Below are 14165 nucleotides of genomic sequence, written 5' to 3' on the forward strand. Positions count from 1 at the left end.
AGATTTTTGAAATTTGTGAATTGATTCCATTTGGTAGTAGATAGAATCACGATTAATATGTAAATCGATTTTCCCCCTACCTCTATGTGATAGCTAATTGCAGTGTGTAATTTCAAAATAGACAGTTGTTTCTCACATTTTTAAAAATAACAGCCTATTAAAAGTTACTTAGAAAATTTCTGAATATTTCTTGATGATCAAATAGTTCTAAATAGTCTATATAATAAAGTACAAAATGAAGTGACACTTGTTAAAAAAAATTTTTTTAATATGTATAGCCAATTATTTAATAACATAATACAATTTAGTTTCAAATAGATGAGGAAAATAGGCAATTGCATCTTGAAAATCTATGCAGCTTGTCAAAAATAAAAATGGGACGTCTGTCAAATTAAGGAAGGCTGTTGGAGTTTCCAGTGCTGATAAAGAGAAAGGTAAATAAATACACAAATAACGTTACTTTTGTATCTGACTAAATAAAACTTTTAATAAAATCGTAAGTCTGTTTTAATTTTATGGTCAGAAGCTGTCCTAGGCTACATGACAAATGCAAATACTGAACATTTCACTGTACCAATCTTTTTTATGGAGTCTAAAACTTTGCATACAGGACAAATGAACTGCCATGTGTCCAAACCCATGTTTTTTTTCACACAAAGGCAGTTACATGAAGTCCTGTCCACATCACCGTTGTCTTCTGATAAGCTATTTCATAATAATAGTTTCCTAATACTAATAATGGCCTATTATTTGTAAAAATGTTAAGTAGTAAAATGACGAATATCAGTTGTCTCATTACTTTCTACATTTTACAAATATTTGGGATGCGGAAGACAATATAATTTGCGATATATGTGAAATTATATATGGGAACAGCTCAGGGCAGTTTTTTTAGCGATACAGCAAAACTTATCTTTTTAGGGATGACATCATTACGCACACCATTTTTTTGGAAACAGACTGGAGACTAATTTAGCTAACTTTTTTTTTTACGCATATTCACTTTTTTGATAGCGCAAAAACTGGATGGAAACTTGGCTTATGAAATTAAGACTATGCTTCTTTGCAGTTATGCAGCATATGTAATGGTGTCCAAATAACACAAATAACACCCACTTTTTATTAATCCTAACTCTAATGCTGTACTTTTTTAAAGCCAAAGTTAAACATGAACACACACAGCTCTTTTACTATGGGGAGATCACACGTACATATACACATATATACCGTTCAAAAGTATCTTATGCTCTCCAAGGCTGCATGCATTTGGTCAAAAATACAGTAAAACTGTAATATTGTGAAATATCATTAGAATTTAAAATAACTGTTTTCTATTTGAATATATTTTAAAATGTAATTTATTCCTGTGATGGCAAAGATTATTTTTCTGCATCATTTATCCAGTCTTTAGTATCACATGATCCTTCAAAAATCATTCTAATATGCTGATTTGCTCCTCAAACATTTCTTATTGTTATCAATGTTGTAAACAGTTTATTTTTGTGGAAACCATTAACACAGATAATATTTTTGTAGAAACTGTTCTTTGATGAATAGAAAGTTTAAAAGAACAGCATTTATTTGAAATATAAATATTTTGTATTATTATAAATAACTTTACATCACTTTTGATCAATTTAATGCACCCTTGGTGAACAAAAGTATTAATCAAAGAGATCAAAAAGAGACTTTTGAATGGTAGTGTATATGCAATCACAAGTCCTCTGTTTTTGGAAATCTGAATCAGTTTCATTGTCATTGTGTATTAACTGTGTGTTTGTTGGCCTGTGTGTCTGCTGAAGCTCTGGGAAATTCTGTCTAAAACTGCATTTTCTGTTCAAGTTGGGCTTAGGTGGTTGTCTGTCTACATTTAAATTAATAGTTCACCAAAAAATCTAAATTGTCAATATTTACTCCTCCTCGTGTTGTTTCAATCCATCATCGTATGAAAATAGAACATTTGTACAAAGATTATAATTTTTTTTTTTTTTTAAAGTGAACAGAATAGAGTTTCAAAACAACATGAGGTTGAGGAAATAATCAGAAAATAATTTTTGGTATACTTCTCCTTTATGTGTGTGTGTGTGTGTGTGTGTGTGTGTGTGTGTGTGTGTGTGTGTGTGTGTGTGTGCTTGTGTGATCGTAATTGTGTCCTGTCATGTCCATCCATCTGTGTATCATCTCACCCAGGTTTCCACAACATCCTGGCTCAACTGCAGTCAACTACCAACCCCTACCCCACCACACCCCCTATCTGCCCCTCTAGTTCTGATGATCTCGAAGCAATCTTAGATCTGCCCTTTGATCCTCCCCCTTATTGCCCCTCCTGGGGGCTAGTGCAGGACAATGAGGACGAGTCTGTCAGGATCACCCCATCCAGACCCTGTGACCTGCCCCTGTCCAAACCTGTAAACCAGCCTCACACTCTCTCTGAAATATCTGCAGAAATTTACACACACATACTCTCCCCTGCTCCTCATACACACTCTCAGCTCCCTCCCGACAACCCCAAATGCACAACACAACCTGCAGATGTCACATGTGACCCTGACTCACACATTATCCCTGAGTTTTCTCCACTAGACCATAATGAACCCCCTCTAAACCCCTCGGTTTGCTCTGTACCACTTCAGTCTGTCCCAAAAACAGACCAACCCTCTCTGATCGAACAGGACCACAATATTCAGGGGAACCAGGAATCTCAACAAAGGGAACAGAGAGAAGGAAATGAGAAAAAAGAGTCTTTTCACTTCCAACAGAAATCATCCCCTACGGTGGAACAGACTGACCTAACATACAAGGGAAAAGAAGAGTGTAAGAGTCCCTCATCACCATTATTACCATCACCATTAGAAGAACCAAATGTTAACATGAAGGGACAGGAGAGAGTGACCCTGAAAGAGGTCAAAGATCATGATTCGTCCCCTTTGCGACCCTGGGCAGAGGTCCTGAGGGAATCTGGCTCAGGAGAAGAAGAGGAGGAGGAAGCCGAAAAGAGACAGGAGCGATTGGAGGTGTCAGGAGGCCACGTCAGAGAGAGGGAGAGGGAAGTGAATGAGGAGATGACTAAGGAGAAAGTGAGAGAGGTAGTGAGAGGTGTTGAACAAATTGAGTCTGAGATGTGCTCGCTCTCCACAGGCTGGCTCACTGAGACATCGAACGTTAATGCGGAGCCGCCCACTTCAGGGCGGAGCCATGGGTCAGACTACATGGACAGACAGGACAACAGGTACTTCACTTTACACAGTTACTATTATGCTTACATAAACCCACATTTAAAGGGATTATATCTTGAGAAATCAAATTTGAAACTTTGAGTGTGTTTGAAGTACTTTGAAAATCATACCGTAACTTTTCCGAAAAGGCCATCTATTGAGACTAAGGGTGTTTCCACACCTGGCTTGTTTGGAGCGTTTGTTTCAGAACCTGGTGTGTTTTCTCCCCAAGTTCGGTTTGTTTAAGCATATTTGAAGCAATTGCGCTCAGATCTCCACCAAAACAATCGCTCCGAGATCGCCTGAACGAGGTGGTCTCGGCCCGATTGAAAATGAACTCTGGGGTGGTTCGGTTGAGGTGAGAAAGCAATCCAACCCTACGGAGTAATGAACTAAGCGGCATCATAATTCATAATGGGAAATGTGTTGTGTAAAATGCAGCAGTGTCTGATTCTGTGAGTGAGCACACTAGTTATAACAGTTAAAAACCAAAGAGCGCCTTTTCATCATAAAATGTTGTGTAATTGCTTTTCTCTGTGCATTACAAGAATTCTGTCCCAACGTCTGTTATAGTCTCGTGTAGCGAACTTGTCAATCCATCTTGATGGATGACGCAGTGGAAACTCTGGTTTTGTTTTTAATTAATTCTTACCCAGTATCATTTCAAGTTATTTGTTCCTAACATTTTTACATTTCAACCCTCTTGACTTGCAGTCAGGAAAACTCCAGTGACTCCATGACATCATCATCCAGAGGTGATTCAGGCAAACCTCGACAAAATGGTGAGCACTCCAATGCCATGCCCCGCAGCTCAGTGTCTCAGGAAACAGCCAGTGGTGTGAAGACAGGGGCGGGCAAGCAAGAAGGAGCTCTGATCGCTGAGCACAAAGTCCAGGTGAGATAATCATATAATAGCTGATAATGCTGCTAGAGACAGTTTAAGACTCTGCTGCTCCCTTTGCCTCAGCTGTGATAACTGTTATGAACTGACTCTCTTAACTTTGTTACAGTGGAATGAGATACAAATTCATGTTAAATGAATGTGTGAAATCCTTCACATCCTAATACGTACATGTATTTGCACCAGAAAAAAGAATACACGGATGACTTTTTAGACTAATTAAATGAGAGAACTGAAATCACACAAATACAGCACATATTAAGATGTATTTTATATGCATCCATTAGCAGCGCTCATCAACAGAGACTGGGCTGGATGAAGAGCGTACCATCACCACCAAAGTGTTTCGTAGACATCTCATTCTTAAGGTATCCACCTGCTAAACTGCCGGACGGTCAGTTTAAGATTCGATTTTGGTCAGAGTCTGATTTCGGTGTAGCTGGTGGAGTGAATCTGATTCGTCCAGTTAGAAACTCAGTGTAATCTGATCTTTGATCGCATGTTTATTCTTACATCACTTGATTCTTGCTGTGTGTTGTTTGCTTTTTCTTTGTGCTTACAGGTGCTTGGTTTGGGTTTACATCTTTTTGCTTGTGTGATATATACACGTGATATATGCACATACAAGAGTGTGTTTCTGTGAATGCTTTGTGTGATTTTGGTGGTGATGCTGGGCATGAAGGTTTGTTGGCTCATATTTGAAGTTCCAGCTTTGCTTGCAGGGTCATATTGCTCTGGGTGTGTGGAAACATACTTGTAGGTGTGGTGTGCCGCTTTTGAAGGTGTCCTGGATATGTGTCTGCATATTGAATTAAGCGCTGTCTTGCTTTAGGGAGAGGAGGCGCGGAACATTCCTGGCGAGTCAGTTTCAGAGGAGCAGTTTATTGATGAAGATGGAAACATCATCACCAGAAAAGTATCTCCATTGTTCCCTTTTTTTGTTTATTTTTTCTCCTACTTTCTTATCCATTTCTAATTTAGCAGCATATTTTACTCCCTTAGGTTGCTTGTAGTTTTTTAGCTTTACCTCCTCAGAGCTGATTTAGAGGCAGCGAGACAAAGATGAAATACTAAAAGACATACATAATACATTTTTCTTGCAGCTCACTCCTCTATAACCTTAACCGATCCTTTCCTGTTTTTCCTCACATTCTTTTATTTTTCCATGCCAAGTATTCATGATGACCTCTGACCTTTAATACCCATCCATAGGTCATTCGAAAGGTGATTTGCCGTGTGGACACTCCCACTCCTGAAAACCAGGGCTTGGGGAGTGGCATGGGGTCACAGGGAGAGCCTGCCACTCTGGGGAAGAGCCATGCCCCCCTGGTCCCTGACATCCACACCCACCTCGCTGCACATGCTGAGGTTTGCACAGTCTGTGTGGAGTTTTTCTCTTTCCGGATACTTGCATATTGATATTATGATACATTTAAAATCTCTTTTGGGAAAATGGATCAAATTTTTTAGCCAATAAAAAGCTCAGCATGATAATGTCCCACTCCCTAATATCATGGTTCATATCTTTGATGTAAGTTAACAATACTGTCTAATTTTTAAAAGAGATACAGTCATGTGAAAAAGAAAGTACACCCACTTTTCTGTTTTTACGTATCAGGACATAATTAGCGTCTGGTCTAGAGCATTCAGGTGTGTGTTAACACAATGCCAAGGAGGAAAGACATCAGCAATGATCTTAAAAAAGAAATTGTTGCTGCCATCAATCTGGGAAGGGTTATAAAGCCATTTCCAGACCATTTTAAGTCCATCATTCTACAGCGAGGAAGATTATTAACAAGTGGAGAACATTTAAGACAGTTGCCAATCTTCCCAGGGGTGGACGTCCCGGCAAATTCACCCCAAGGTCAGACCGTGCAATGTTTACAGAAATCTCAGACTCTACAGGCCTCAGTTTGCATGTTAAATGTTAAAGTTCATGGCAGTGCAATTAGAAAAAACGGGACAAGTATGGCATGGTTGGAAGGATTGCCAGGAGAAAGCCACTTCTCTCTAGAAAGAACATGGCAGCACGGCAAGTTGCATCTGAACAAACCACAAGACTTCTGGAACAATGTCCTTTGGACAAATGAGACCAAAGTGAAGATGCTTGGCCATAATGCACAGCATCACGTTTGGTGAAAACCAGCATACCAGCACAAACACCTCATACCAACTGTCATCACGATGATGGAGGGGTGATGATTTGGGCTTGTTTTGCACCCACAGGACCTGGGCACCTTGCAGTCATTGAGTCGACCATGAACTCCTGTGTATACCAAAGTATTCTAGAGTCTGAATCTAGAATCTGTCCGACAGCTTAAGCTTGGCCGAAATTAGGCAATGCAACAGTACAATAATCCCAAGAACACCTGCAAATCTACAACAGAATGAAAAGGAAAAGAATCAAGGTGTTGCACTGGCCCAGTCAAAGTCCAGTCTTCAATTCAATTCAATTTCTGTGGCAGGATCTTAAGAGAGCTGTGCATAAACAAATGCCCACCTCCATGAATTGAAGCAATGTTGTAAAGAAGAGTGGGCCAAAGTCCTCCACAACGATGAGAGACTGAAAAAGTCATACAGTCATACAGATTTCTTCCAAGTTATTGCTGCTAAAGGTGGCTCTACAAGCTATTAAATCATAGGGTGTACTTCGTTTTTCCACACATGGCTTCTCCATTTTGCTTCTCCATGACACAGTGTAATATCATGTCATGTGTTGTTGTTCATCTGAGGCTGTATTTACCCATTTGTAAGAGCTGCTAACGACCAGATGATTTTTTTTATTTTGTCCTGATACGTAAAACCAAAAATTCAAAGAGGGTGTACTTTCTTTTTCACATGACTATATGCCCTATTTCATGAAATTCATTAACACAGTGAAGAAAACTACTCAAGAAGCATTTCATACACTTCAAAAGTGTGGGGTCAGTAAGGTTTTTTAAAATGTTTTTGATAAGTCTCTTATGCTCACCAAGGTTGAATTTACAGTAAAAATACTAATATTGTGAAATATTATTATAATTTAAAAATAACTTCTTTTTTTTTTCATATATATTAAAATGTAATTTATTATTGTGATGCAAAGCTGAATTTTCAGCATCATTTCTAGTCTTCAGTGTCACATGATCCTTCAGAAATCATTCTAATATGCTGATTTGATGCTGAAGAAACATTTATTATTGTTATTATCAATGTTGAAAACAGTTAAATGCATAAAATTTTTGTGGAAACCGTGATACATGTTTTCAGGATTAGTAAGTTCAAAACAAAGAAATTAGTAAGTAGTAATAATAAGTCCAAAAGAATAGCATTTATTAGATTTTTTATTTTATTTTTTACATTATAAATGTCTTTACTGTCACTCTTGATCAATTTAATGAATCCTTGCAGAATAACAGTATTAAAAATGTATTTCTTTCAAAGAAAAGAAAAAACTTACTGACCCAAAACTTTTGAATAGTTGTGTATGTGCTGTAATAATAAAACAATAATGAATGCACATGAGGTTTTTGGTATGATACTGGCTTAGTAGACAGTTTTGGATACCAGAAATCCTCATTATATCCACACAGACTGAAGACCAGAAGTATTAACCAAAAGTATTTGCTGTGAATTTGTGTGTGGGTTTATTGAGATTTTTTTTATTACGTTATTTTTTTTCCTGATCATACCGAAACTGATGAAAATGTTTCTTTAGCTATATCTCTTCTAACCTTCAACTTGTCTTGGCTTTCTTTTCCTTTCCTTTTAACCTTTTTTCCCTTCCTTACAGCTCTATTCACTATGCCTTTCCTACAGGAACACATAACATGAACTGAACCGATCTATTTCATATTAACTTCCTGTTAATTGTTACTGATAGACTGTTATCAAATGATGGTGTCTGGCTATTTTCAGGGTGATTGTATTGATTCTGAACTTTAAAGATTTCTGAACCTTAAAGATATTCCTAAAAGATTTGTTGAAGTAATTATCCATCTCTTTGATACAGATTGTTCTCTCTGTTTATGTGTAAACAGGGAGACGTTTCCAAGGCGAAGAAGAAGGAAGAAAAGCGTTCAGAGAGAAAACATCATTCTTAGATGTGACTTCACCACTATAGGCAGGTACAGCACTTCAAATAGCTCTGTTTATCATTGTTTTTATTTATATTATTAATTATTCTCTGTGCCTCATGTACTACTCAGGGGTGGACTTAGTGATGTGGGGCCCATTCAGGTATGGGGCCCCAACACACCAGCAAGTGTGTGTTCTTTTACTTTGTAACCCTTATTTGCTGTCTCAGAGTTTGGAGTTTATTTACCCCTTCATAACTTGTCTTTGGGATTGTGAAAATTCAGCAATTAATTAGTCAACCTGATGTTGTTCTAAAGCCATATTACCTTATTTTTTGGATTACAAAAGAATAAATTACACACAAAAAAAATCATACTTGCACTTGTCCATTTAAAAGCAGTGTATGTGGCCTTCTACAATCTTAAAAAAAAAAAGGTTTTCAAACAATAATCCCATGCAACTCACTCTGAATTCCAAGTGTTCTAAAGGCATATGGTAGGGTTTGGTGAAACAAAAACCGAAAATGTAATGTATTATTAAGCGAAAATATGTGTACATTCATGCAAGTGCACAGCAGTTCGCGGCCGCGCACACAGGAAAAGCACATTTTGAGAAATCAAGACAAATAAAATCATGGCACGAAACACAAGGCCTATAAACCTCAAAAGCATACTTTTTTCTCTGAGGTGAGTATCTCTGTTGTGAGACCATCAGATTGTCACATGCACGAATAGTGTATAGTGGGCTATACCCAACACAATATATTATTCTTTTCTTTAGTTGTAAATTAAATCATTTTAATTACTAACACACTTTAATAATTTGAAACTAAACATTTAATAATTTTGTTTATATATAGCCAAGAAAGCACGTAAAGAGCCCACCCCTTAGAATCATTAAATGTCTGTCACTCATTTCAGTTCATCGCAATCTCACTAAGTTCCGTTATAATCAATGAAGCTCTCTGCATTCTAAATCTCTTTATTGACCTCATGTCTATACTTTGTTTATTATAATGAGAGAATTCAAGAGCGTTTAGAACTCAGCACTGAACAAAAACTGCCGTTTTGAGTGGTGAGTGGATTCTGACTAACTTAAACACCTCTCATTTGTCATTGCGTACAGAAATCAACAGATATGTCTGTGATTGGCTACATTGCGCAACTCTGCAAAAACACATTGTAAATAGAAACTTGCACTTGAGCGTTTGCCAAATATGTTTCGCCAAATCAGATGATTCCCTGGGGCCCTAAGCACCCGCTTACCTTGCTTATTGGTTAAGTCTGCCCCTGGTACTACTGTTCAAAGGTTTGGGGTCTGTAAGGTATTTTTTTCTGAAGGATCATGTGACACTGATGACTGGAGTAATAGCTGCTGAAAATTCAACTTTGCATCACAGGAATAAATTACATTTGAAAATATATTAAAATAGAAAACAGCTATTGACTCATAATATTACTGTTTTAACAAGTTTTGATGAAACAAGTACAGCCTTGGTGAGCATGAGACTTCTTTTCAAAAACATGAAAAATCTTAGTAACCCTAAACTTTTGAATGGTTCTGTATGTCAAATCATTCCCCATATAACTGTTACATTACAATTAGAGGTACATTTTTTAGATAACAATTACTTTTATTCTTTTATGGTCTGTTTTGTGTCTCTCAAGGCTTGCAGGTATATGTTTGATCTGTTTCCTGAGCGGCAGGGCCACAAAAGATGAAAAGGGACATTTGGCCTGAAAAACCGTCTATGGCTTCCACTCTGAAACGCATGGTCTTCAGAGAGACAGAACTTTGGCCTATTCGCTTGCGCATGAGCATGCATCACTGCTGACACACTTCCTGTTCCAAGGGGGTCTTGATCAATTCTACTTCCTGAGATGGGTCCTGGCGAATTCTACTTCCTCTCTCTGTTGGGTCCTATATAATTCTACTTCCTGTTTCTGGGGGACCTACGAGATACCACTTCATTTTTCTTGCTGGTTAATACCTATGCTGACCTGGACCATCAGGAAATCAGAAACTGTTTTGTGTGCCATGAATATCAGATGCATAAGTGAAGGGGTATATTCAAAATACCCCTTAAACTTCAAACCGTAAACTCACACAAATTTCCCTGTGACCAAAGATGGCACAAAAGCTCTTTTTCGTGTTTTAGGGGAAAAAAACAATAGATGCTGTTGAACCACACCTTACATTCGCCTTACACGTTACCGTGGACCCATGACATCAGGAGGAGGATCCCTGTGTTTTAATTTTTTTGTTAATTTATAAAACAAAATAAATTATGTGGTTGACTTTTCTGTACATAAATCACATTATGTAAAAATAAAATAAAATTTAGTAGTTAGGTTTTGGCGAGAGCACCGCAAACATACACTTTATAAGTGCTTTCGACATTTTAAAGACAGTGAAACTTCACATGCTCTTGTATAATTAATTATTATAGCAGGTATGTTTGTATATGAGAAAAGTTGGTTCGGTTTTCAGGGGACATTTCCTTAAAATCCTCTGCGAATTTCAACTATTCCCAAAATGGGAATTTATCAAATTCTGTGAAGTCATACAGAGGACTAATATTTTGATGCATGCAGTTCACCTTATTTTAAGAACCTTTTTTCTAAGTTTGCAAAACACTGTATTTAAAAAGACAAATAAGAAAAGACTTTTTCTTGTGTACACATACAACTCGACTTTTATATTCCAAAATGTCACCCTACAGGTGTCCATCGTGTAGAAACGGTTAAGTGTGAAAAGCTCTAAACAGATTGCTTCCTTAGGAGTTCAGTGTAGTGTCCGTTATCATTTGTATGGAAGAGAGTGTCTGCTGATATTAGCCTGAGCACTGCAAGTATGAGGTGTTCAGAATGTATATGCTAGTTATCAGCATCTCTGTTCAACTATCACTGTATCATGTGTATTGGCTGTACAATGTAGAGGTCTCTCTTTGTCTTAAGGCTGTTTGTAATCATGATAGGAATGTCTTCATTTTTTTCTTTTCATTTTGATTGCTGAGGATTTGAAGTAAGATTTTGGCAATTTGTTTCAGGTTAGGTGAATATTTAACTTTTTCATCTGAGTCACCCTTACATGTATGGGAAGTCTTTAGACCTTTATTACTTGTAGATTTAATAGCTTATGTATTACAAATGACACACACTGGATGGTCATTATAATTTAAAGTATTACAAGAAATCTTTTCCAATTTTGAAATTGTGTGATATATTTTAGACCAGAGAGTCAATGTGTTGCAGTGTTCTGCATCGGTTTTAATAATATCGAATTTTTCTTTAGATATTACTTTTCGTTTGTTTGTTTGTTTGTTTGTTTTGTTTTCCTCCAATAGAGCTCAAGTCTTTTTAGCTTGTGGTGTGTATGGTGTGAAATATCCTTAAGTGTGCTGAACTTGGCTATGGCAATGAGATCTGAAAGACTTTATAAGGAAACTAGGTCATGATGGGGTGTGGTTCTGCTTCCCTGTTACATGTCAATCAAACTGTGGGAGGGGCCTGGCATGGTCCAATGGTTGATTTTGTTTAATATAATATGTTTTCACCTAAGCAACATTTTTGATGTACAATTCTTACAACGAGTGAAGCCATTTAAATGTAACTATAATAGCACTTTGGTTATTAGAGGTCTTCTCTTTTAGAAACTAGCAGCTATGATGCCACCATAATGTTTCAAATGTCTTACAAAAATCTGATTTAAAAATAAACGCTTTGATTTTACAAACCTACTGCATTCTTTTTTTATTTACAGTTATTTGACAATCGTTTTCAATCTATGTATTTTGTGCACCACATCATAGTTGAATGTATTATTATGCATGTAATGTGTATCTATGTACATAAGTCATGACATTATGATTAATTATCCTCATATTTGAATATGTCTGCAGAGATATGATACACTCTTTATGTAACTAAATATAACTGGATTCATATCTGTAGTTTTGACAGAGTATATGCCCTGATGACTATGTGATTAGTTTTCTTTTTTGTGGGCTACATACAATCTTTCTTTCTAGAATGAAGTAGGCCGCTGTCCTTGGAAATGTGTGAAACAAGGTTTTGAATTTCTCATGTTGTACCTCAAACAGATGCTAACTTCTCTTTAAACTTTGCTCCATACAGTATATCATTACTGAAATCAGAACCATGAAAACAGCTTGCAGAGCAAAACAGTCATGATGTATCAACTAACATTTTGTCACAAAATCTAATTTAACTAAACATGCTTTGGCCCCTGTCTAATAACACAGTACAATTGGTAATGATCACACCTTTCCACTCTATAGAAATATTACATCCCTAAGGGTGAACTAGTATATTGAAGACTGACATGGTAAGTCAAAGTCAAATAAGTTTATTGGTTTGTTTTTTTCTCTCCTGTGTGGTAGTAGAAAATAGTGTTACCAGGCGCCACAGTGCAGAACAAGCTGTGACTTGGTGTATTTGAACACTTATTAATGAATGTCACTTTATTGCATTTGATAACAAAATATCAAAACAAGTAGAATTTAAATTACAAAGAAATAAAGCTAAGCTAAAGCTAGGTCACATGTGTAGTTCAACCTGTTAACTGGTTACATGACTACTATGTGTTTGACAACCAGAAAGTGTCACAAAATAGTTTTGTTTTTATAGTTAAAATTATTAGTGTGAAATGTTTTGCTTATAAGTGTTGTGCTTCTATATGCATAACTGTTGTTCTGTTTTATATTATACAGCAATGACATTTATTTTTAAGTGTCAGTGTATTTTTCTGGGCCACTATAACAGATTTTTACATAACTTTACACCATACAGTGGAGACACCAATAAAAACACTTTCACAAATTAACAAATACAGATGTGGGCTATATATAAAGCAAAACAAAAAGCATCAGGATATATAGAAATGTAAGTGCATAAAGTAAGAGCATCATAAAAATACAATGTAAACATTTAGCTGTAACTGAACATGTAAATCTTCTAAATAATTAAAGACCATAAAAGTAAGGACTTTTTATTCAAATGTATTAAGGCTATTGTGGTGTGATTTGTGCATTTAAATAAGTCATGCCCATCAGTTAAGAAAATGGAGGAAAACAATGAGAATTGTGTTGTCAATGTCATTTATGAAGAAGATGATCAAATAATCGTTCTAGAAGCTGTGTGCACATGCATATTTTTAAAGGGGGTAGTGGGGACTTGTTTAGGTCGTAAAAGAGCCAGTGTTTAACGAAACGGTGGAGTGAATGATTCAAAGATGCACTCACGATACACAAGAAGACTGCTTATTGCCATATGATATGGCGTAATGATGTAACCCAATGTCCCAGATAGCAAAAAATATCGGCACGGCTTCTTTTTGCCGCCGGCCCCAAACTGTCGGCTATAGGTGCGCCCCGCTGGCGGAGATGAAACGTTTGCCGCCGAATACGTCACTCCCATTTCTTGCGAGATGCCGCCGGCGAACAGCCGCCGGGCCGCCGACTTCATTCTCTCTGGCGGTTGCCGCCGTCTAAATGAACCGCGGCCGGCTGGCGGCAAGCCGCATTGAAATCGACCAGCCATGTCATTGGCATGAGTGGAACTGACAGCATTTTAACTTTCACATTTAAAGCGATTATAATTATTATGTGAATTATATCAAATTTTGTTATTGTTGTTGCTCCAAAGTCATAGGGTTTATAACAGATTTGACTCAGTCTGATTCCATGATAAGGTTTAGGAAAATACATTTAAATTACGTTGAAACTCTGAAGCGATTCAGTGATAGGCCTATGTAAAATATATAGAATTATTTTATTCACTTAAGGTGACAATTCTTTACATTTCTTTGATTTATGCACAATTGAGATGCACAAATAGTCCAAAAAGAATTCCTTTTGTAAAACTTACTTGGCAATAAATATCTTTCTGATTCTGATTAGGTTTTAAAATAAATATTTCATTCATGGTATGAACAATTTAGCAGAATAAATGGATGAAGTTAGACTTTTCACC

General features: G+C 36.8%; 1 protein-coding gene across 31 annotated transcripts in view; it reads left to right on the top strand.

The window, feature by feature from the left end:
* Nucleotides 1–11911, top strand: part of ank3a (ankyrin 3a) — a 137840-nt gene extending 125929 nt beyond the window's left edge. For 27 of the 31 annotated variants that reach the window (XM_056235063.1, XM_056235062.1, XM_056235054.1 and 24 more), the window contains 7 exons: nt 2191–3229; nt 3930–4110; nt 4404–4484; nt 4949–5032; nt 5329–5484; nt 8136–8222; nt 9840–11911. In XM_056235063.1, coding sequence (XP_056091038.1) covers nt 2191–3229; nt 3930–4110; nt 4404–4484; nt 4949–5032; nt 5329–5484; nt 8136–8198 — 1604 coding nt within the window. In that variant the 3' untranslated portion in view covers nt 8199–8222; nt 9840–11911. The remainder of the gene's footprint in view (nt 1–2190; nt 3230–3929; nt 4111–4403; nt 4485–4948; nt 5033–5328; nt 5485–8135; nt 8223–9839) is intronic. The other 4 variants (XM_056235080.1, XM_056235081.1, XM_056235069.1 and 1 more) reach the window with 3 other exon arrangements.
* Nucleotides 11912–14165: the final 2254 nt, after the last annotated feature.

Source organism: Rhinichthys klamathensis, unplaced genomic scaffold, assembly GCF_029890125.1.
Source record: "Rhinichthys klamathensis goyatoka isolate OS25496 unplaced genomic scaffold, OSU_Roscu_1.1 h1tg000412l_1, whole genome shotgun sequence".
NCBI classification, from domain to species: domain Eukaryota; kingdom Metazoa; phylum Chordata; class Actinopteri; order Cypriniformes; family Leuciscidae; genus Rhinichthys; species Rhinichthys klamathensis.